The 21,322-nt window shown below is 42.2% G+C and overlaps 10 protein-coding genes and 1 non-coding gene across 11 annotated transcripts; 6 read left to right on the top strand and 5 right to left on the bottom strand.

Moving 5' to 3' along the window:
* The first annotated feature begins 190 nt into the window (after positions 1-190).
* BYT42DRAFT_551325 (uncharacterized protein) lies at positions 191-1,621 on the top strand. Its single transcript, XM_051566238.1, has 6 exons — positions 191-277; positions 364-424; positions 493-560; positions 629-707; positions 823-916; positions 1,215-1,621. The coding sequence occupies exons 1-6, from the start codon at positions 236-238 to the stop codon at positions 1,456-1,458; spliced, it is 588 nt and encodes a 195-aa protein (XP_051428051.1). The 5' UTR covers positions 191-235; the 3' UTR covers positions 1,459-1,621.
* On the bottom strand, positions 1,622-5,422 carry BYT42DRAFT_551331 (uncharacterized protein). The gene is made up of 11 exons (XM_051566239.1): positions 4,891-5,422; positions 4,650-4,812; positions 4,448-4,576; positions 4,035-4,373; positions 3,599-3,956; positions 3,456-3,534; positions 3,363-3,405; positions 3,025-3,305; positions 2,667-2,958; positions 1,837-2,586; positions 1,622-1,777 (listed from the first exon to the last, which is right to left on the bottom strand). Exons 1-11 carry the CDS (start codon positions 5,076-5,078, stop codon positions 1,748-1,750), a joined length of 2,652 nt encoding a protein of 883 aa, XP_051428052.1. The 5' UTR covers positions 5,079-5,422; the 3' UTR covers positions 1,622-1,747.
* Positions 5,423-6,423: 1,001 nt separating this feature from the next.
* Positions 6,424-6,505, bottom strand: BYT42DRAFT_t16. The gene has a single exon. It is a non-coding gene; the product is annotated as a tRNA-Ser (tRNA).
* Positions 6,506-7,160: 655 nt separating this feature from the next.
* On the top strand, positions 7,161-7,577 carry BYT42DRAFT_551335 (uncharacterized protein). The gene has a single exon (XM_051566240.1). It carries the CDS (start codon positions 7,241-7,243, stop codon positions 7,442-7,444), a length of 204 nt encoding a protein of 67 aa, XP_051428053.1. The 5' UTR covers positions 7,161-7,240; the 3' UTR covers positions 7,445-7,577.
* A 2,653-nt stretch (positions 7,578-10,230) lies between these two features.
* On the top strand, positions 10,231-12,604 carry BYT42DRAFT_488957 (uncharacterized protein; the record flags this gene model as incomplete). The annotated part of the gene is made up of 5 exons (XM_051563902.1): positions 10,231-10,251; positions 10,481-10,556; positions 10,621-10,794; positions 11,064-11,610; positions 11,749-12,604. 5 exons carry the CDS (start codon positions 10,231-10,233, stop codon positions 12,602-12,604), a joined length of 1,674 nt encoding a protein of 557 aa, XP_051428054.1.
* Positions 12,605-13,330: 726 nt separating this feature from the next.
* Positions 13,331-14,468, top strand: BYT42DRAFT_551344 (uncharacterized protein). The gene has a single exon (XM_051566241.1). It carries the CDS (start codon positions 13,621-13,623, stop codon positions 14,086-14,088), a length of 468 nt encoding a protein of 155 aa, XP_051428055.1. The 5' UTR covers positions 13,331-13,620; the 3' UTR covers positions 14,089-14,468.
* A 211-nt stretch (positions 14,469-14,679) lies between these two features.
* BYT42DRAFT_551346 (uncharacterized protein) lies at positions 14,680-15,419 on the top strand. The gene has a single exon (XM_051566242.1). It carries the CDS (start codon positions 14,804-14,806, stop codon positions 15,272-15,274), a length of 471 nt encoding a protein of 156 aa, XP_051428056.1. The 5' UTR covers positions 14,680-14,803; the 3' UTR covers positions 15,275-15,419.
* BYT42DRAFT_551347 (TB2/DP1, HVA22 family-domain-containing protein) lies at positions 15,420-16,473 on the bottom strand. Its single transcript, XM_051566243.1, has 4 exons — positions 16,295-16,473; positions 15,997-16,224; positions 15,537-15,928; positions 15,420-15,465 (listed from the first exon to the last, which is right to left on the bottom strand). Exons 2-4 carry the CDS (start codon positions 16,154-16,156, stop codon positions 15,424-15,426), a joined length of 594 nt encoding a protein of 197 aa, XP_051428057.1. The 5' UTR covers positions 16,157-16,224; positions 16,295-16,473; the 3' UTR covers positions 15,420-15,423.
* A 9-nt stretch (positions 16,474-16,482) lies between these two features.
* BYT42DRAFT_551352 (putative zinc finger motif, C2HC5-type-domain-containing protein) lies at positions 16,483-18,516 on the bottom strand. Its single transcript, XM_051566244.1, has 5 exons — positions 18,334-18,516; positions 18,021-18,265; positions 17,753-17,946; positions 17,305-17,694; positions 16,483-17,243 (listed from the first exon to the last, which is right to left on the bottom strand). Exons 1-5 carry the CDS (start codon positions 18,463-18,465, stop codon positions 16,774-16,776), a joined length of 1,431 nt encoding a protein of 476 aa, XP_051428058.1. The 5' UTR covers positions 18,466-18,516; the 3' UTR covers positions 16,483-16,773.
* Positions 18,517-18,601: 85 nt separating this feature from the next.
* On the top strand, positions 18,602-19,532 carry BYT42DRAFT_9960 (40S ribosomal protein S23). Its single transcript, XM_051572931.1, has 3 exons — positions 18,602-18,740; positions 18,900-19,065; positions 19,149-19,532. The coding sequence occupies exons 1-3, from the start codon at positions 18,737-18,739 to the stop codon at positions 19,414-19,416; spliced, it is 438 nt and encodes a 145-aa protein (XP_051428059.1). The 5' UTR covers positions 18,602-18,736; the 3' UTR covers positions 19,417-19,532.
* A 115-nt stretch (positions 19,533-19,647) lies between these two features.
* BYT42DRAFT_609315 (DnaJ domain-containing protein) lies at positions 19,648-20,286 on the bottom strand (the record flags this gene model as incomplete). The annotated part of the gene is made up of 1 exon (XM_051571250.1): positions 19,648-20,286. The coding sequence occupies one exon, from the start codon at positions 20,284-20,286 to the stop codon at positions 19,648-19,650; it is 639 nt and encodes a 212-aa protein (XP_051428060.1).
* Between the last annotated feature and the right edge of the window lie 1,036 nt (positions 20,287-21,322).

A 21,322-nucleotide genomic window follows, 5' to 3' on the forward strand; every position in this document is an offset into this window, starting at 1 on the left:
GAATAAGAGGGGCAGGTGCGCTTTCGGCTGCATATTCACTGTCTTTATGATGATTGGGTTTTTTTGTAGCAAATCATTTCCCAAGAAACAAGTCGACAAAATGATTGGTGGAAAATGTGACACACGTGGTGGAAAGGTTTTTTCCATTTGAAATGACTATTTTTTTTTCTCAGTTCCAAATTCTCTCCTTTCTTTATTCCAGACTTTATCTTTTGGTTTAATTATTTTTAACAAGATGGCTCTTTTCATTGGAAGAATCCCTAGGGATATGAGTACCGTAAGCTCTCTTGTTTATGATCTGTGAATGTTGGAGGAGTTGAAAGTCGTCTGTCTGCGGATACCTTATATGAATTGGTTCGTCAGCGTGATCTTGAAGATGTGTTCAGCAAGTACGGTTCGATCACTCGGCTCGATCTAAAGCAAGGTAGATATCAAAAACCACCCAGCATGTTTGTTGTTTCTTTTCTAAACGCTCTTTACTATTTTGTTTAGGCTTTGGCTTTGTTGAATTTGAAGATAACCGTGATGCGGAAGATGCTTTGAAAGGCGTCAAAGATCACGTAATACCGCAAAGCCGCCATCTTCTTTTATCCAGTTAACCAACGAGAAAAATTTTCTTTTTTGTTAGGAACAAATTATTGTAGAATGGGCAAAGAACGGTGGAAAGCGACCTGGAGAGAACGAGTGCTTCCATTGTGGAAAAGAAGGTAAATTTGGAATAACGAAAGCGCATTGCGCTTCTCTCTTTCTCTTGGCCTTGTTGCTTCCTGTTCGTTTTTGCTGACGGATGGTTTTCCCCCTTTTATCTTATCATTTGTTTAGGTCACTGGGCTAGAGATTGTCGTGCACGCAACCGTGATGGCGGCAGTCGCTTTGGCGGTCGTGATCGTGATCGATCCCCTCGACGTGACAGAAGGTATAGCCCCGATTGATGTTCCGTACCTTGTCAGTGACATTTGAGCGATGTCCTTCTGGTCTTCTTTTTTTACATGCCGGAAAGCTCTCTCTCTTGCTTGCTTGCCACCTGTTTTTCGTCCATTCCCTCTGACACAAAGCATTGCTTTTTTTTCTGTATGCTTACTCCGTTCCTTTTCAACTTTTGATGCTTCTCCATCCACTCGATTATTGGGTATGCCAACGAGAAAAAAAATTCACTTAGTTTTATGACCCTTATTCATTGGCTGAACTAACATGATACTTGATAGCGTACAAAGGGATTTTGGCCGCAGAGATTATGATCGCAGAGATCGTGACCGATCGCCTCGTCGTGATTATCGTTCCAAGGATTACCAGCGTCCTGCTGAGCGTCGCGACCGTGGTTTTGCTCGCGGCGATGAGCGTGACTCTCGCAAGGAAGACCGTGAATATCGCAGAGAAGACCGTGGTGCTCGCAGAGAAGAGAGAGAGGAATTCCGCAATGGTGATCGTGCCAGTCCTGAAAAAGAAGATCGCGAGTAAAAAAAGTCTTTTCTTCAAGCTAACCTGTTCCCCCAATCATAATTAACAAAAAAAAAAAATGCATCTTGTTTGAAAGAGATTAGATGCTATTGTTTTCTTCATGACTATTAAAACCTCTAAAAGCTTAGTTATGCTTTTATAAACATTGCTATTAAATAAAGGGAAAAAAAAAAGACGAAGGCTTTTATTTGCTGTTTGGATCTGGTCTTTGGGGTGAGGATGATGCGCTGCTTAGCGAGCTAAGTGACTGGATAATGAATGATCCGTCAGTACCATGTCTGTTTGAGTATTAGATTGTTTTAGTGAGATTAGCCAGATACTATGTTCAACGTGAGTAATTGACGCGGCGGCATTTTCTTTTGTAACGATGGGTCTTACCACGACAATGGTTTGGTCGTCACCGTGGAGGTTGAACTTATCATGTAAAAGCTTGCGACCTTTTCTTTCAAGGTTGGAAATCCCAATGTCTTCGTATGATTCCTGCTGCGAGTGAATTTCGGTTTCCAGTAACTTTTGTTGTTCTTCATCGCTGCTTGCAGGTGATTCTTCTTCATCGCCGGAAAGATTCTCATTCTCGTCATCTGTATCAAATCGAAGATCTCCATAGATAAAATCAAAGAAATCACTGGTCTCACTGAATGCCGAGCATTCGCTTGCTCTTCGTGCCGGTTTAGGATAACAATTGAAATTTGGAACAGAAAGCACCTGATGTCGCCGCTGGTGCTGCTGCAAGGTTTGTAACGTGATGGTCGCTTGGTTTTCGTCTGACAGAGTGCCATCTTCCTCCGTTCCAGGACCCCATTCGTCAGAAAACTCGTTGATCAGCTCTCTAGCCACCGAATGCTGGGGCAGCTTTTCGGAAGGGGGCGGGGCAACCGATGAAAAGTAGTCTTCCTGTTCATTTTCTCGGTCTTCGATCCGTTTCAGATAGCTCATGATGCGTCGCACGCTCCAGCGTCTTGATATCTCATGATTGCTAAGAGAGGCACCGGATTCACAGCTGCTGTCAGTTGGGATTTCTCTTGGAGGCAGTCGATGATCTGTCAAGTACAGATGATAGTATACGTAGGCTTTCAAACCCATACTGAAGAATACAGTTCGTAAATAAGCCAAGTATGCAAGGTCCTCCTGTGGCATGGAAAAAAAAAAGGTACAGTCATTTTTACAACGGATAAGCAGCTGGCCGTATATGTGACACGATGACTTACAGTAAAATACGTCATTGCATCGAGGATATCGTGAATCCATTGCCCTTCCAAATAAAGCGGACTGGTGATGAGGTTGCCTTCGTTATGATGACGAAGATTGATTTCAAGACAACTGATTTCCAAACGATAAATGCTAGGATCAACATTTCTCTTTGCTGTGCCCATCAATTTCATTGGGCCAAGTTCAGTATCGGTGACAAGGCCGTCCTTGAACCAATCCACGATACAATGTTGGGTACGTGAATTGCCAGGTACAAAGATGGCCAAGGCTTCAACGACCTGTTGAATATGACTAACCGTTTTTTTTTTCTTGGTGTTTAGTTGGGTTTGCCATGGGAGAAAGCAGATTTTTTTATACCTTTTGTACTCGTCATCACCAATGATTAATACAGGCCTGCCTGTCATTAACGAGAATATAATATGGTGCATGCAATGCTGGTATTTCTTTAGCGTTCGAAGGATGGTATGGTTCGTTGCAAAGGTATTGTCCAATGGCCATAACTGAGATGTTTCAGGTGTGATTGGGAAAATATCTTGTTCTCGAATGACATTATTGTGTTTTTGTAAAGGAGGTTCAGTCATCCCCGATGTTTCTGGTGTTCGAAATGCATCCTTTTCCGCTTCGGATAGCCTCAGATGCTAACTCCATATCATTCAGAAAAATGGTAGAAATCTTTGAATGATTCTTGCACATACCAGGTCAATGTTTTGCTGCAGATTGTTTTGCATCGAGGGGCTACTACGATATGTATAAGTAGTGATAAAGGGTATATTGTTGCAATAGCGTACATGTACAAATCGCGTGGGTATGGATTTTCCATATTCATGACGAACATGCGTCCAATGGTAATTTCGCTCGATATGGGGTCTGTAAGTATGCTGTGAGATGATTCGTTCGCTTCAGATGGGCATGATGCTTTCCATCTACCGACCTAGAAAAGCCTGTTCTTCATCGTTTATATCAAGTACAACATTACTTTGGCAAAGGTCCTTGATAATTTCCATCAAATAATTAATGGCTTCGGCGTACATATCATGCGCAATCGCTGTGGCAAATGATCGGTCTTTGGGCTTATTTGCGCAGTGCACGGACTGTTCTTCAATAATGCTAGCCAAAGGAATGACCTTGGTTTGCGCAAGGCTCCGGTGAGGATGGGCGGAGGGTATCTGAGGATGCGGTGGATCGGATGCAGATTGGGCCTTGGTATCGGGTTTCTGGCAAAGCTGAGCTACGGTACGTAGTTTACGTTCGAAATGAGCGACTGGATAAAGTGCGTCAATGGATTTGGGCTTGACAAAGCCGAGTATTAAATTCAAATGCTCAACGCACAAATGCATTCAAAAAAAAAAGAAGGTGATGCAACTTACAACGTAATCTTTCGGTGGCTCAATGGTTTGTTGACTTTCTCCATGGAGACTGGCGGTCTCACGCGCGCTTGAGGTGTCAAACAGCTTTCCATGGGTTTGGGTATCAGTATTATCACGCATAGTTTGATTAACATAAGTCTCGACGCTGTCCAGCATTAATCGTGTGACTGTACTCGCTTGCTGTATTGCTTCGACGGATAAATTTTCCCTTGTCGCAGGTACCAAGTTGCTGTCGTCGTTGCAAACAAGCATGTTCTCAGTATGCTGAAGATCGAGAAGCTTGCATTTGAGATCCAAAATAAAGTTGGAGAAATTGCCTTTCTTCATTAATCTTGAGATCTGGGTTGATCACAGTGACATTAGCTTAACATATGCAACTACGAATCATGAAAAGAAATAATAGTCCCACATACTTCGTTGAATCTGTTCATGAACTTGTCAAATCGCATGATGATTTTCTGAGGATCGCGTGTAATATAGGATAAGGCTACCGGATGAACATATCCACGCGCATTGATATCAAAAAGGGTAAGATGATGTGTCTATTGAAAGTCAAAGGCATCCATGAGTGACTTGAGAAATAGTATGTTGAAATCAAAAGTTATCCTCCCTTACAAAGGCAAAGAATATATGTTCCGAGTCGGTAAAGTAAACTTGAGTATCATCTGGAACGGAGAACATGTAGGGATTGCTGGTAGGATAAGTGGTGTCATTTGAGACAAAGGCACTGTCACCTTCCTTTGACGCTTGTTTGTTTCCGTGGTCGTGGCTCAAATCGCTATGTCGGAAAAACAATCTGAGCCGAAGAGTAATAATGCTGTCTACATGCTTTTTTGTTTGAACATGCTTCACTCACTATTCCGAATCAGGACTATGATCGACGGACACGACTCGCATGACGAAAGCATTGAAATCAAAGAGGTCTAATCCTAGTGCTTCAAGATCTTTCTGCAATTCGGCTTTGGCAGCATGATCCACGGTTGCTTTGCTTGTGTAATACTTGAGATCGAGGTACGTATTGTTGGTCACGACCGCTAATGCCATGGGACCTTCGATTTCGGAAAATTCACTAATCAAGACAAAGTCTCGATAGGTGTGGTGCAAATGACTCGACAAGAGTTCCTCGTTCCACCGACATTCTTTGGCATCCTCGTCCCTGGCAGCGCAAGTGCGAAGAAACGAAAATACGGTAAGGGTTCAAAAATAAATACTTTTTACTAAGCAAAGTTGAGCTTACGTAAAAGCAGCAGCTTTGGTAATCTCATCTTGGAATGCCATGAGCATAATCCAGACAAGTCATCAGCGAGAGAAAAAGAGGTTTAAAAAAATAGCTGTGAAACTGAGACTGAATATATGACATGGAATCCGTTTTTTTTCTTTGGATTCCAAGCAACAGTGGATGCCTGGCACTGTTACAAGCCACGTCTGCACTATGTGGGATACTTCTGTCATCTTTTTTTTTTTTGCTGGAGACTCACGCGAACAAAGTAAAAAGAAATACAAGGACGAACGTTTGAGGTTATATTTCTGCTGAAATGGAGCGTCTTTAGGGACTTGAAATCTAGCAATGGGTGCTTATTTATCCTCTGCCCCAACTTGGAGTTATCCTCGTTTTCCGAAAACATGAAAACAGCGGCAAACAAAGAACGTCGAGCCGTGTATCAGCATGCATGTTTTATCCGTTGAGCCGAAGAGAAATACTCAGTTCCTGTATGCATGTGTAACCCGATGCTTTCCTTTTTGCAGTGTGTCACTCGAATCCATCAATGAAGCCAAAATACATCTAGCACCAGTGGCCGTTTGTGCATGCTTTCCATTAGGAAAGCTATTCAATCCCATTACAACCTAACTTATTAGGTCCCAGTTATTTTTTGGTGCAGTTTTCCGCATTCAGTCTTGCATCAAAGGGACGTCAAAAGGGGATGATGGATGATAGGTATCGAGCCCAGGTTACGGCACTGCATTGTAAAAAAGATAATGGATGAAGCCTCATTTCTTGATCGTTTACAATAGGAGCCTGCTTTCTTTAACTTGCAATCGTTTGCAATATCGCCATGCGTTGCTAATACCAAATATAGTAATTTCTTTTTGGTATTGTGAGTACTGATCCGATGGAAATAATTTGGGGAAAAAGAAGATGCTAATGAAAGAGCCTGTAGTTGTAACTTGCACACTCTATCAATTGAGCTGTCTCTCCTTCTCATTAAATTCTTCTGCTAATACTTTATGCAGCTGGCTGAGTCATAGACCAAAACGTCCGCAAAAAAAAAAAAAGGACAAGGAAGTCAATCTGCGTGAAGAAAACCCAAGCGCGGCGCTGAAATAATAAAAACAAGGGCGGAACAACGCAACATTCCAACTCCGCCAAAGAGCGGAGATAAAAGGGGAGCGACAGCTGCAGGATTCGAACCTGCGCGGGCAAAGCCCATGAGATTTCGAGTCTCACTCCTTAACCGCTCGGACAAGCTGTCTCAATTTACCAATGGGTGTTAAAACAGACATGTCGAAAAAAAATAGAGGAAATTTTTGCTCAAAAATACGTAGCTCTTCTTCATTTCGGTGTGGAATATTGTATAGATGAGCAGGAAGATGTTTTCTGGCGGTTTTTTATGTAAAATGTAGTTAGAAACGACGATTTCATTATTTTTCAACTTTGCAGAAAAAGGGAAATTTTTTATGTAATTCAACTGCAGAAAATAAGATCAGCGGGAAATCTGAATAGCAGAAACGAAGTTTGGATGCGAAATTGCCAATCTATGCTTATAAAAGCGATAGAAAAGTAGTCTCATAAGAATTAAAGGTTGAACGTAGATTATTGTGGTATATCCACTACTTGTCGTATTATCCATCCTAGACTGGTGTTCCCAAACAGGAAAGATCGGGATCTAGACGTGTTTCCCATTCTGAGTGAGCTTCTCTATTAGAACACCGATTGAGCCTCTTCATCCGTAACTTAGATCTATCGCCGAGATCAATTCATACGGGTAAAGCTGTCACATCACAGCATGTGGATCCTTCCTAATACACCTTATAACCGAGGACTGCTCACTGATAATTATTAATTCCGACTCAAGACTAAAGTATAAATAAGCAGAGCAACTAATCAAAATAAAGGCATCCCACAGTCTCAAAGAATTCTCATTGTCTCTTTTGTTCTAAATTCTCTCGTATATCACAATTATGAATAACTCTCTGAATTTCTCGATATGATTTTTAAGATGATGTTCTATCAAAAAACCTACTTCATTTTTTCGTTTTTATATTTTGGGAAGTACAAGACCACCAACCGATTCATGCACCTATTTTCTGAAATTATATTTTTCATCCATCGATCTTTATTTATCTTATTTATCTTTTTTCAGCTACAATCATTCACTCATCCGATTTTGACGTTATATCCTTTTATCTGACTATGCCCCATTTTCTCTTAAACCATCCTTCGCACTTTTTTGCATATTTCCTGATTATAGAGCCACCTGATAAACATCTCTGAATTGTGGATTTGTCACCGAACATTTAAATACCTTGTACAACGAATCGAATAAATGACATTAAATACCCATCTTAAAAACACCAGTAAAAGAAGTAATATTCTGAACAGATATCGTTCTTATTAATCCCTTTTCCTTGCAAAACTGTATCTTTTCTTTTAAAACATTCACAGTCAGCGCGATTTTTATTGCACTTTTGGATTGACAGTGAAAACTCCTCGGTGTCAATCCATCCTTTATTTTTATTTTTCGCTGAATAATCCATACAATCGGACATGCATCGAAAAATAGTATATCTGGTGATCAGAACTTTTTACTTAATCAAAGGCATACTTCCTATCTAAGTGATGAATTTTAAAATTGCAAGAACAACAGACTAATATTGACATAAAGTCCTGATTTCAATGACATAAGTTTATCATACATAGTATATAAAAACGCAGTCTTTTTACTTCGGACATGATGTTACAAATGCTAGATACGAGAATGATATTGAGATTATAAACGGGATGTTTCCGTACAGGATCTGTGTATATTTTCCTGGCTTACTTTGGATATATTGAATTGCGACCGTATTTCAAATATTACTGCAAAGACATTTCCACCAAAAGAATCAAGAATCGAGGATTTTGTGGACGGGCGGGAATGCTGTATATTTATTGCGAGGATTTCAAATAAAAAAAAATCAAACCGGCCGAAAGCAATTTTCAAAACGATCAGTGACAGCATACAAAAACTCGAGCTCATTGCACTATATGATAAACGGTTTTCGTTTTTATTGCAACAACAGCAAAAGGCGATCAGCTTACAGGATGATATGTCTGGATAGCTTGTGTGATTGAAAAAGAGTGCGCACAGTTGCGTATTATTTCTTTCAAGTATTGTACAAAAGATAAATACAGACATATTTGAGAGGTGCTGCATGTTTGTGATACACGCACAACCCAAAAAACCAACGAAGAGTGGCACAACATGGCACGCAGATAAACAGATATAGCCCAGGGGATTTACGTTGGAAATCCATGGGTCGCGTATCCATAGTTGAGTGTCAGATCTACTCGGAATCGTCATGCACAGCCCGATCACCGAATGGAAATCTCGCACAGGTGATACGGAGCCGACCCATCTCATTCTTTTTCTTCCGAAAACAACAAGGTTTAGAAGCATGTCCGTTAGGGAACCTAATGGGAGGTTTTTCACTCTGGCAGCAATACAGAACTGTGGAGATCGCTAAAGCGACAAAAAAAAAGCTCGTGCTTTGAAGTTGGTATACTCTTTTATATAGCAAAACAGCGACGGCCCATGTTATGTAAAAGACACAACCAGTGGGATCATCTTCAAAACAAGAATAAAGCCGGATCTTTTTTTTGGGGGGGGGAGAAAGAGGTCTAATACATCTGTTGTAAACCTGAGCAACATTATTTTCATGAAAATTTGACAAAGGTATCATCTGGCGAAGACGAATGTCTGTGATTATTCGATTCATCAAAATACACATTTTCGCCCTGATATGCTTGCCGCATGAACGAACGACTGGGCACCAAATACATTTTTTTTAACGATTTCTCTTTGCTTCTTCTGTTTTAAGTTCGGTTTTCTTTGTGTGTATGTGTGTGTGTGTGTACGTTGTTGTTGTTATTGTTTGTCAAACAATAAATTATGCACATCATCAGCTTCCCGTTCATATACTAACTACAGTAGCAATACCACGACTTCCACCCTATGCAGGGAGCAGCACTTGATACCAAGATCTGATATTTCAGGCACTCATGTTCCTCTCATAAACAAAACTGTGAAATCGTATGACGACCATTTTTTTTTTTGGTTTTTGTTTTTTACCGCTACTCTGTCATTATGAAGTTTTTCTTTTTTTTTTGGGTAAAAGGGGTTTCATTATGACTTTGGTGAGGAATGTCCGGCTTTTGTGAAACGATCTCGGTAAACAGTCATGACGGATGACAGCATATCATGTGGTGCTGAAAAGCGCGGGCGGACAGAGCGCGGATGACAGTTCATGAAATTCAGTTCCGTACCAATATTATCCAATGTATTGGTCCAAGAAGAATCACTTTTGTCACGAAATCTTTTCTTCTTTTTTCATTTGGGCAACTTTTATGTAGTGGATAATGTCAACCATGACAAGGCATGGCCATGTCGAAACTTCATGTGGCTCATGTCCAGTGGTTACTTTTTCCTTTTTTTTATCCTCTCCTGTTCGTCTTGTCACACAACATCACACAGGGCCACACTGGATTAGGTTGTTTATCTATTGACGGTACTAGAAATGCATAAAATGCCCCTAAATTCTTGAACTCTCCATCAGTCTCTGCTAGCAATTAAATGGGCAATCATTAAACACAGCAGCTAGTTGCGGATGTTTAAAAGGACAGTTGAGGATTCAATTGCCCTTTTTCTTTTTGTCTGCGGCCGCACCCACCCCTTATCAGTCAGTTGCAACAAAAGAGAAAACTTTGTCTATTTATCCCTTTTTCTTTTTTTTTTTTTCCTTTTGATTCTACTTTTTTCATTTTATTCCCCAAAATTTCCTTTCCTTTATGTTGAAATCAGGCCAACCTATTCAAACCACCGGTAATAACCTGGTGGGACTGTGGCGTCCTTCCTTTGTCAAAGTCGGCAACCAATTATACGTTTATGGCGGCGGAGGAAATGTTACCAACGATTTACACGTCCTTCATTTAGGCGATATGCGATGGGAAACCATCAAGGTAAATGAAAAGAAAAAGAAGAGACAAGATGAACAAGTTGAACAAGGGAAAAGGAAAAAGGAAAGAGCATCTCATTACAGAATTAAAAAAGAAAAAGAATAATTCAAGAATTGAGCGAGTTGTCTGTTGGAGAGAAAGAAAAAAAAAATCCCTTGTCGAAATGCTCCTTTTTTTTTTCTCTTGTTCTTTTTATACATTTTCCATCATTTACTTATTTACGATACAATAGGCAGTGAAAGGTATTCCGCCGTGTAAACGATATGGACATACAGCGACGCTTTGGAACGACCACATTATCGTGTTTGGTATTTTGAAACTCAGAGTGTGCATAATGAAATGAAAGAAAAATATGAACGATGGGTTTTATAGGAGGATGCAACGAATACCAAGGATACTGCAACGACGTTCACATTTTCGATATACAAAAATCCACTTGGCATCAACCTAATATAAGCGGCAGTATATCAGCCCGTTATTTACACAGTGCGGTGATTTACGATGATAAATTATTCGTCTATGGAGGTTTTGCGAAGAATTCTGACTGTAAGGAGTTCGCCTTGGGCTAAGGGGGGGGGGAGGCGGGTGGGACTTTGGAGGGGAAAAGGATGAACAAAAAAAAAAGAAAAAGAAGAGAGAACAAGTGAGCCGGGGAGAGAGCGGGTGAGTAAACAGTGGGACAAAAAGAAAAGCAAGAAGGCCGGTTTGGTATTGCATAGGATGTGTGGAGATGTTACAGTGAGGATGGAGAGGCATGGGTTGTATGAGCCCAATGTGTGTATTGTTTTCTTTTTGTTGATCATCCGTTGTATTAGGTACTTATGTATTAGAGGAAATCAGCGTTTTAGATTTGAAAACACTGACTTGGCATAAATACCATGGCGTTCCACCAAGATATAACCATTCAGCAACCGTGATCAACAACAAGATGTATATTTACGCTGGCAAGGACGAGCACGGCAATACGGTATCCGACCTTTTTGCGATCAACTTGGCCACGCCACCTTACACGCCTCATTTGATTCTAAGCGGAAAACAATCGAGCGCGCATTCGCAAATGGTACTGTTAAAGAGTCAGCACTTTTGCGAAGCGGTATGTGGCAAATTATTGGTGTTTGGTCGATACCTCGTCAACCATCAGGCGGCGGCGACACCCAATCCAGAGAGTATGTACGGGTTGTGGATGCTGGATTTAGACACATTGGAATGGCAGCGACAGGAATGCAACGCGAATTTCGAAGTGGGTGGATGGAATTACTTTACGGTGATATCTGAGCGAAATCGAGATGAGGTGGCGATGCATAACTTGTTTTTCCTTGGAAACACCGATCCCTACCGTCCTCAGGGATATGATCATTTCAGGTAAACCCAGCACCATTTCACAAGTGATAGGAGTTTTTAGGGGGAAAAACAAATCAACTCATCAGATCTCCATCCTGCGGTGATCGGACATTTTTTTTTTTTTTTTTTTTTTTTTTTTTTTTTTTTTGGTTCCTTTAGAGACGCATTAATTATCAACGGCGAATCACTCGGCTTATACGACATTCTCCCACTGCAAGTGTCCCATGAATTCGCGCAACTTCTCAATAATCCCGAGTTATCGGATTTCATGATTGTCCCCGCCAACGGTCAACCTCTCCACGTCCATCAAGTGATCCTGATTACGCGCTGGCCGCATTTCAGAAACATGTACAAATCGGGAATGATCGAAGCGCAGCAACGACGCATGGAAATTCCAGAACCCTACGAAGTGGTGCTGGCCTTTTTGAAATATCTGTACAGCGACCAATTGGATGAAAATGAGCCATGGCAAGTCGTATGTGAAGTGTTGGTAATAGCCAACATGTACCTTCTCAACCGATTGAAGAAAATATGTTGTGAACGGCTGTATCGTCAGCATCTGACGGTCGAATCGTGCTGTTTGATCTTTGAAAAAGCGATCCTAGCTGAAGAAACGGGCTTGAAACTTCTGACCCTCGATTACATGTTCCGCAATTACGGCTCGGTATTGAAATCCAACTTGCTGTATCAGATGCCCAAGGAGGTAAGGCAAGAGTTCCTGGAAGCGGTCCCGGACGAAGCAGTGCTGGAAGTCAGTCGATCACGCTCGCTTCCTACCGGCTTATCGAAATATCCTGCCACGACCGCCCCAGCCATCACGGCACCTCCTCCACCTACCATGTCAGGCACGCTTCATCCCCATCAAACATACCCCAGCTATTCCCAACAACCACCGCACGCTTTAGGATATACACAATCCATCAACTTACGACATGGTATCAGTCGGTCACCCAATGAAATGATCTCTGCTTCCGCAACAGCAAACAGTGGCAGCATGAGCGTGGGCGTGTTGTGATTCTTTTTCTTCCTCCTACATACCTTCCTTCCTTCCTCATTTTTGCTTATTTAAATGTTTTTGTTTTTATTTCCCTTCTTTCATAACTTTCGATGTAATTATAATTTCGCTTTGCTTTGTTCCTGCTCTGTTTTTACCATTTTTCTTCTTGTCATTGTAGCAGGCCGTTTTTGCTTTTGACTTCTCTTTCTTCCTTGCCTTTGTTCTTGTTTTTTCGTGATCGAGTTGATTCGGTTTTCTTTTTTTTTTTTCCTCAAAATTTCTTTATTATGCTGTCTCCCCATGTTCACTAATAACTCTGCCAGCTTAGAATAGCGGCAGATCAACGATTTTCGAATTTTCCAGCAAAATGCACTTCGTTGATTGACTCTTTTGTTCATGTTGGCACACTCCCTGATTTGTCTTCCCCCTTTCGCTCATCTAGGTTGCGTTAGAAAAAGTACCTTTTCTTTTTTTTTTTTTTTTTTTTTTTTTGAAAAGAATCCTCTTTTATAAAAAGGTTTGAACGTTCCGCCTATTACATGCAACGTAGCCTGTATCTGTTGTTGAATTTGTATAATCCGACTCATTCTTAGATCGTGAAGCTTTTTACAACCATCCTTCAATTGAGAAACGAGGCAATGCTGAAGGAACTATTATATACTGTAGAAACCTCAGTTTATTTGAGAACTTTGTTGTTTGGCAGCAGATCTCTTCAAGTATTTATTCATAGAGTGATGTCTATGTCTCCCATTGAAAATATATCACAAGCCATGTTATGACGTGTTTGTAAGCAGCCCCATGAGATATTTTCGTCTGTAATAGATCCGTAAATCATCAATCCAGAATTTGTTGTAAGTATAACCGCAATATCTATATATTAATTTTTTTCAAATAAAAAACTGGTTGGATGTGTTTCATTCCTTGAAACGGAACGCTTGCCACCTTAATTACATGGTAAGACTGCATTGACTTTCTAAAAACATAAAATCCATCGCGTCCAACACGAGCCGGCATCATGTATTCTATTTTGTCTCATGTATTGGTTCTATTTTATCTTGTCATACAAGAAAGATAATCTGCATAGCGCTGATTATTGCCTAAAACAATCAATGAGAATTCAGATGATGCCACAACTATGGTATCAAACTTTGTCAAGACCCCAGCTTTGCATAACAACGCAATGCGAGCTCCAAAAAAAAAAAAAACCCTCCGTTCATAAATTTTTATGCAGTCGTGTTTTCTGGATTATCTTTCGGCGTATTCCCTACATATGGCATGCCATTCTAAAAAATATCAAGGATCGTGCAATATCGTATGCCGTGCTTTTTTTTTTTTTTGTTCACTCAAGGCTCAGCCACGTCAGCGCCAAAATGACCAAGACCGAGCTCATAAAAAAGGTCTGGTTACCAACTCTGCGGACCAAAGTTTTACATCCTTTGCGTGACTTGCTGGTGGTTTACCTGTATAGATGGATTACAAAATATGTCACTGGTGTATGGTAATTTGTCTTTGAATGAGGTGCACAGCCTGCAGACCAGTTGTCTTTCACGTGCCATAACTTCATGGAACGCATCGTTTGGGAAAGCGCATAATATATTTGATTGCTTTCAGATAGTCCCCATGCAACGCCAATTCGTCCAAACCACACAACCAACATAACCATTGAAGAGACTCCACCACGTTGTCCACCGGTTATATAGGTTGATGTTATCCCGCGGCAACCGTCGACGCGACAAAAAGACGATGACTTCAGCAGGCAGTATACTGTGAAAGATAGATCCACCCTTTTTTTTTCCTATTAATGAGAATAAGTTCTTTGCCTGTTAAAGGTGTGGCATTAATCGCGGGTTGCCAAGGGGATATCCAAGATTTCACCCATGGCCATATTTAGGAAAACGCAGTGTTTGGTTGATCCTTGCCCCTTTTGGGCTCAGTGTTGTTCTGTATGGAAAAGGGGTTAAAAATATACGATTGGGAAAGGACGTTCGGCTTTGCAAGCCAATCGTTGAATATCGGGACCTCAAAATTCCAATGGCGTCTTGGCACAAAAAGTTAAAAATAGCACACAGGGAGTATGTTCTTAAGAAGGACCCAAAAAAAAAAAAATTTCAGAAGCGGCATGAATATATAAACGAAAAGGAACACAAACGATTTGGTCTTTTTTTTTCTTGGTTCTTTTCAACGAATACTTTCACTCTTTATTATTTAACTTTCATCATGCTCGCCGACACAACCAAGTTGACTTCGTGTTTTCTCAAGCAATCGATTACTAAAAAGCGGAAAGCTGTACGCTTCAGCTGCAAAGATACAGTTCGATTCACTCACAGCGCCGCTGAATACGACCGGTCGTCCATGACACACACTTTCTATACGTTCCGACCCCCGCCACCGGTTGAGGCTTGCAAGTCGCCACGCTCAGCAACCGTGTCACTCATGCCAAGGCCCCGGATCGCTCCGCTGGATCTGTCCATTGTTCCGAATGCGTCAAGGCGGACACCTGCATGGCATACTCCCACACACGCTGTCAAAACAAAACCTAAATTGCAAATCAACACAGAATCTATTGAAGGACCCTCTTTCTTCACCCGATTATCCACTCATTATCGATGCTTTGATGAAGACGAAGGTAACAGCTTCCTTGTCTCCATTGCCTCGCCGTGTCCGCCCACCGCTTGCTCCACTTGTTGAATATTTTCATTGTTCCATCTTGTCCATACCGCACATATAAAATGCACACATACCCACACGTACAAAGCCCCTCATTTATACATTATCATAGTGGATATTATTATATTTTTGAATACTGTAAAGAAAAAAATAAAACAAATTGGCACCCATCACCATGTAGCTTCATCTGCACTAATGGCCATTGGAAATTGCTTTTGAAAGACAGTCATTAATATATATGAACCACTCGAGCTTATTTTTTGAACCCTGGGCTATGACTTACCGCAGTTTTGGAAGGTTCATGGATTTCCTCATTTTCAGGGGTGACGATATGGCCATTCACACTGCTTTGTCGACTGTGGTTCCGGCTGCTCCCCGATAAATCGAGACTGGGGATGTAGCCATCCAGTAATCGCATGGACCGCCTTTCAATGGTCAAGGTGAGGTCATCGGCATCATATAAGGAAGGTTTACGTGGAAAAGGAGAAGTGTGGGACGGTTGGGGGTGTGGTGCGGGAGGAGGGTTGGTAGATTGCTCAGGTTTTTGGAGAACGTGGCGGTGAAGGATGGAAGCGCCTTTCGAATGTGGACTTTGGGCCCAATAAAGCAGCGCAATTTTATACAAATTGTAGTTGGGGAACATGGATAATAATTGCGGGTTCCAGTTATCCAGCACTACAAGAGATTTTGGGAATGTCAACAGCTCACGGTCATCATATAGCAGGTGTTCAGGATCCAATTACCGTGTAATATCCCAAAAATTATCCAATAGGTGACCCACCCTTTGCAATCTTGCAAATGTTCAATGGTCTGCTCGTTTTCATGTTGTTTGACCAAGTGCCAGCACCGCCATGCAGGGTAGGCCACGCCTAATACGGCAATAAAGAGAGACGTGGATCGCATGTAACAACGGCGTAGTAAAAAGACAAGGGAAGCAGAGGAGCTGAGAAACACAAGCGACGGATGCACACCTTGGCGCATCAAAAATTTCAATACCCGTGAATGCGCATACATCGATTCCAGCGATCGTACACGACTCACCGATGCTTGGCAACAAGGCACGGTCAAGAAGTCAAGATTGATAGGTAAACGTCGATTCAAGCTACTGATCAGCCGTTCAATCGCTTTTGACGTTGCATAATATCGCGTATCATCTTTATCGTTGCCATTGCTGTCTGAATTCATGAAATCAAAAGTGTTGGAAACGATGCAAAAACGTTATATAAGTTGGCTCAACGGAGTTTTTCAACTCATGTTCTTTTTTTTGTTCTCAATTTGCATGTGATTCCAAAAATTCCCGTTTTAAAATTCAGTGCCTGGATCATGAGGCTCACTGTGTTTAATTCCCATCCTTCTTACTTCAAGTAATTAATCTTTTCCATTTTCATCAGTAGTACCTATCATTTTATCCACTTTGTGTATCCTCATTTCAAACGAGAATTGGCTTGGTGAAAATAGAGCTTATTCACAATAAATAGGGCTATCTTGCTTTTACTTTATTTTGACACACCACCTTCATTCTATCCCGACTCGACAACAATATCTCCACTACGATCATCTGCAACACTCGAGGCATATTGGAAGCCCAATATGTCATCGTCATCGTACTGAATGCGTTTCTTCCTTCGCGTACGGCCTCGGGTATCTCCTTTGGATTTGCCAATGAATTTTGGTGCGTTGACACCTTTGAGCAGGGGATTATTCGCATAAGTGCCAGCAGATGAGTCGGCAGCTACGGGATCAGTCGCACCCGTAGGAGTTGGAATGGTATCTTGTTCATCATATTCCTCTTCGCTCGATTCCGTGTCTGCATCCTGTACCACGACCTGCTTTGTGTTCACATCGATCGTCATGACGCGACGCTTCGGCCGACCGTCCGTCGCCAATTTCTTCATATTGGCTTGCTGTTTCTTTAGAAGCAGAGCTCGCTCTTGCGGCGATAGCCAAGGATTGTACTGATCTGTCGGAAGAACAAAATCGGTCGCTTGATCTACTCAATGCAATTGTTAAATTATGGTGACCGTCCCGTGCATTGATATGCCAACCCATACCGATAATTTTACTGCGCTGAGCACTGGTTCGCTGAAATTCCAGCAACTTTTCCTTATGTTCCTCGGCCTTTTTCCGCTGGTCCTCCTCTTTGGATTCATCCCATAAACTGTCATGACGTCGCGGGATGATTTCACCACTGACTTTGGATGCGTATCGAACGGGGGCTGAGGATGGCGCGGCTTTTCCTCGTCGTTGCTGCTGCTGCTGATGTTGTAATTGTTTTTGTTCGGATCGCTTCTTTTTTGCTTCGGCAATCAGCGCCACCTGCTGCTCTTTGGACAAGACGGGAGTGCCGCAAAACGTACATGGTCCCGGTCCTTCCATGGTACAAATAATCTTTCCACAGTTGAGACAGTTGGGAGCAATGGTCAGTAAGGGGTGCTTTGTAGCTATAGTGAATTAGGATCAGTAAAGGTTTGGGCGACCTGGCAAATTTACATTTGTTACCTTGGCATTGGCATGCGCGGCGTTTGCCTTGTTTGGTGTCCGCCTTGATATCCAATTCTTTTAATGCCACCTCCAGGGTCATTTCTGGTTTCTTCTTCTTCTTTTTATCAAGTTTGTCAGAAATCAAGGTTGACTCGGTCGATGTTTGCGATGAACCCGACGCGGCTGCTTTGCCCTTTTTATGCTTCTGTCGGCTGAATCTCATCAATTACGCACAGGTGAGATTGATCGATCAAGAAGAGTGCATGAGTTTGGCTGTGATAGTTACCCCATATAATAGTCGTCGTCTTTCTCCTTTTTAACATACACATTGATATTACTGGGCCACTGCATGTTACTTTCGGTTGCCGGTAAAGAGGGAAACTGCGACGTGGGTTCGCGAGTATCATGTCGAGGAGGCTCTGGCTTTTGGTTGCCTTTGTTGTCCTTTTTTTGATTCTTTTGACTTGCAAATCGACGGGTAACAAATTCTTGAATGAAGGGTGCTGTTTCTTCACTGTGTCCAACCATTTCCTAAGCGATTCATTGGTTATGGGTGAGAATCTGCCATTCCATTCGATTAAGATCACGTCTGTGCCTACCTGGAGATTTTCTCTGAGAACTTGAGGTGAATCTGCACTCAATAGGTACGGTATCACTTGAGACTGCAAAGTCTCTGGATCGAATCCGAGAAATATGCTCAATTGCTCCTCTGCCCAATCTTCAAATGACATGTGTGTGTGTTACGCTTGCTCAAACAGCTGCGGCGCCAGCTTTTTTGGATCATTTGGAACTTTTCATACTCCGTACAGAATGTCAAAAGCCAAGCTCAAAGTCCGAATGGACGGTCACGTGGTGTGTGCGGGGAGCGCAAAGAGGCGAACCTCAAATTATGCGAGGGGGAGACGTCGGACGGAGCGGGCGGACGAAGGGCGCAGTGAGGGCCAAAAGATGCCATCCATCCTGCAGCCTACGAACTTTCCTTTTTGAACGAAATCCAATAGTATGGGTAAGTTGAAAGGTCACCATTAAGTTAGGAGAAGGATCGAAAAGATAGGGGCGAGAGGATGGATGGATGGATTAACGGGATGGATGAATTGAGATGGACAGATAAAATGTCCATGGTCTCTTTCAATCAAAAACTAACCAAAAAACGTGTGATATATAGGTAAGGGACAGCCTAGAGGTTTGAACGCAGCCCGTAAGCTTCGCATTCACCGTCGTGAACAACGTTGGGCCGATAAGCAATACAAGAAGAGAGCTCTTGGTACCGCTTTCCGCTCCTCTCCTTTTGCCGGTGCTTCTCACGCCAAGGGTATTGTCCTTGAAAAGATGTAAGCACTCAATTCAAAAATGGAGAAAAATAGTTGCAGAATGGTCAAAGTGGCATATGCTAATGTGGAATTTTGCATTGCAGTGGTGTTGAAGCTAAGCAGCCTAACTCTGCCATTCGTAAGTGTGTCCGTGTTCAGCTTATCAAGAACGGCAAGAAGATTACCGCTTTCGTCCCCAACGATGGTTGTTTGAACTTTGTCGACGAGAACGACGAAGTCCTCATTGCCGGTTTCGGTCGTAAGGGTCGTGCTGTTGGTGATATTCCTGGTGTCCGTTTCAAGATCGTCAAGGTCGCTGGTGTCTCCCTTCTTGCTTTGTACAAGGAAAAGAAGGAAAAGCCCAGATCATAAACATATCTTTTTTATGGAATAACACATCGTGTATTTACAGTTGGATACTTCTACAAATATGAAACCGTTGGAAATCTTGATCAAAAATTACGGACCAAAAAAAAGTAATGGTCTTATATATGAAGTTGGTAGAGTGAGAGAGAAGGGAGGAGAAAAAATAGTCTGAAAGAAGGAGATGAATGGGAGAAGAAGAGAAGGGGGAAGAATACGGCAATGAAGCGAGGGTATGTTCTATGATTTTTTGGAAGATGGTTGTTCTTCATGCCATCGATGTGTCACATAGGCGATGCCAGTGAGGACGAGGCCCAAGCGCCACAGACGCGACCATACGTGAATATGTTCTTTTCCCATCGTAGACGGGTCTTTATCCTTGCCCGCAGCTTCGCGTCGCTTGGCCGCATTCGCTAGACGTTCACGTCGACGTCGTTCCTCAGCTTCGTAGTGCCGCGCGTAATGTTCTTGATGATTGAACGTGGAACTCCCTTGAGGATGCATTCGTTCGGCTTGCGCACGAGCACTGGCGGAACCTGTATTGCGAGCTCGCCTTGCTCGTGCATGCCAAGCCGCCGAAGGTCCCGATGCATAGCTGGATTTGCGTGGAATCGTTGGTTGGTAATCTAATTCGGCATCGTACTGTCTTCTGGTGGCTTCGTTCCCCAGTACCGCGTAGGCATCATTCACTTGCAAAAACATTTTATGGGCTTCTTCATCTTTGGGGTTAAGATCCGGATGGTACTTTTTGGACAATCGGTAATATTGAGCTTTGATAGCTTTCTTATCGGCATGGCGATGCACCTGCAATATATCGTAATGGTGCTGTCTGTGTCGTTGCAGTGAGCGTGCAGAAGAATGGAAATACCGTCCAAGCATGAATATTAGACAAAAAAAAGGGGGTGGGGATTCAGTGATTACGATGACGTTCAAAAAGTTTTAGATTATAAAAATTTTAATCCGCGAAAGCATAGCAAATGAACGCTTCCCCCCATACCACCCCATATGACCATTTCAAAATCAATCTATATAATCTCAAGTCTTTCTTTTTAACATTCTCTCGGCAGCAACAATCCCGTGACTTCGTCGTTCTGTTATCCCTCCAATACTGTGCTCTGATATTTAGTGGATTTTGAGCCAAGCGACAGCGACTTACTGCGCTTTACCAGTGCGACTGAAAAGTGCGTTTGTAATTTGTGTTGACGTGTTATTATAACAAGCCGTACACCCGCTGTGCAATGGATGCCACCTGCTACTGGATGCCGCACTCTTGCCTTGAGCGACATTCGTCAGACAAAAAGCCTAACGCAATACGGCATAACCTGGGCGAGACTCTTGATGGAACTTTGGTATATTAATGTCAATACTCTGGCATACCATGAAACACTTTTAATGAACAAAGCAGCACTTATTGATCCCCTCCGTTCTGTCCCGCCCAAGGTTATGATAGATCTACAAAGATGTGTGGGAATGTTGGGTATTTAAAAAAAATGAGTTAGTAAGCTCTTTGGTTGATTCAAATCTCGTTGAGATATTTTACCTTTGATGTTTGATGCAGCAGATACCGAGGGCTTCCCGACCGAAATAAAGAAAGGATACAAATATAAAAAAAAAGTAAATACAATAGGTGCGTCTGTAAAAACCCCCTAAAAACCCTGTGGGAAAAAAAGGAGGAAAAGACTGCAAGAAGACTATTCACTAAAATACAAAATACATACTACAACTACAAAATAAAATGGTCGGGAAGAAATATCGAAGGCGATACCACGGGCAGCAATCCATATGAGAGGAACCTGGGGAGGACGCGTCAGCGTTTCCCGATGAAAAAGAGAGCCACACGACCGAAGATGTCCTTTGACGACAAAAACCGGATTGGCCACAATCTGGTGCCCGAACAAAGTAGAAAGGTTTTGGA

This window comes from Radiomyces spectabilis (assembly GCF_025331425.1).
Source record: "Radiomyces spectabilis strain NRRL 2753 chromosome Unknown BYT42scaffold_1, whole genome shotgun sequence".
NCBI classification, from domain to species: Eukaryota; Fungi; Mucoromycota; class Mucoromycetes; order Mucorales; family Radiomycetaceae; genus Radiomyces; species Radiomyces spectabilis.

Coding starts and splice junctions, on each gene's coding strand:
- BYT42DRAFT_551346 (XM_051566242.1), top strand. CDS start 14,804: ATGCTCGCCGACACAACCAAGTTGACTTCGTGTTTTCTCAAGCAATCG.
- BYT42DRAFT_9960 (XM_051572931.1), top strand. Junction 19,066..19,148: donor GGTATTGTCCTTGAAAAGAT/GTAAGCACTCAA, acceptor TTTGCATTGCAG/TGGTGTTGAAGCTAAGCAGC.
- BYT42DRAFT_551335 (XM_051566240.1), top strand. CDS start 7,241: ATGATTTTTAAGATGATGTTCTATCAAAAAACCTACTTCATTTTTTCG.
- BYT42DRAFT_551352 (XM_051566244.1), bottom strand. CDS start 18,465: ATGTCATTTGAAGATTGGGCAGAGGAGCAATTGAGCATATTTCTCGGA. Junction 18,266..18,333: donor TTCTCAGAGAAAATCTCCAG/GTAGGCACAGAC, acceptor TGAATCGCTTAG/GAAATGGTTGGACACAGTGA. Junction 17,695..17,752: donor CCGCGCATGCCAATGCCAAG/GTAACAAATGTA, acceptor AATTCACTATAG/CTACAAAGCACCCCTTACTG.
- BYT42DRAFT_551344 (XM_051566241.1), top strand. CDS start 13,621: ATGTATTGGTTCTATTTTATCTTGTCATACAAGAAAGATAATCTGCAT.
- BYT42DRAFT_551347 (XM_051566243.1), bottom strand. CDS start 16,156: ATGCGATCCACGTCTCTCTTTATTGCCGTATTAGGCGTGGCCTACCCT. Junction 15,929..15,996: donor AATTTTTGGGATATTACACG/GTAATTGGATCC, acceptor AATCTCTTGTAG/TGCTGGATAACTGGAACCCG. Junction 15,466..15,536: donor ATGAACCTTCCAAAACTGCG/GTAAGTCATAGC, acceptor GTCTTTCAAAAG/CAATTTCCAATGGCCATTAG.
- BYT42DRAFT_551325 (XM_051566238.1), top strand. CDS start 236: ATGGCTCTTTTCATTGGAAGAATCCCTAGGGATATGAGTACC. Junction 561..628: donor TGAAAGGCGTCAAAGATCAC/GTAATACCGCAA, acceptor CTTTTTTGTTAG/GAACAAATTATTGTAGAATG. Junction 917..1,214: donor TCCCCTCGACGTGACAGAAG/GTATAGCCCCGA, acceptor TAGCGTACAAAG/GGATTTTGGCCGCAGAGATT.
- BYT42DRAFT_551331 (XM_051566239.1), bottom strand. CDS start 5,078: ATGGCATTAGCGGTCGTGACCAACAATACGTACCTCGATCTCAAGTAT. Junction 4,813..4,890: donor CATAGTCCTGATTCGGAATA/GTGAGTGAAGCA, acceptor TTTCCGACATAG/CGATTTGAGCCACGACCACG. Junction 4,577..4,649: donor AACATATATTCTTTGCCTTT/GTAAGGGAGGAT, acceptor GACTTTCAATAG/ACACATCATCTTACCCTTTT.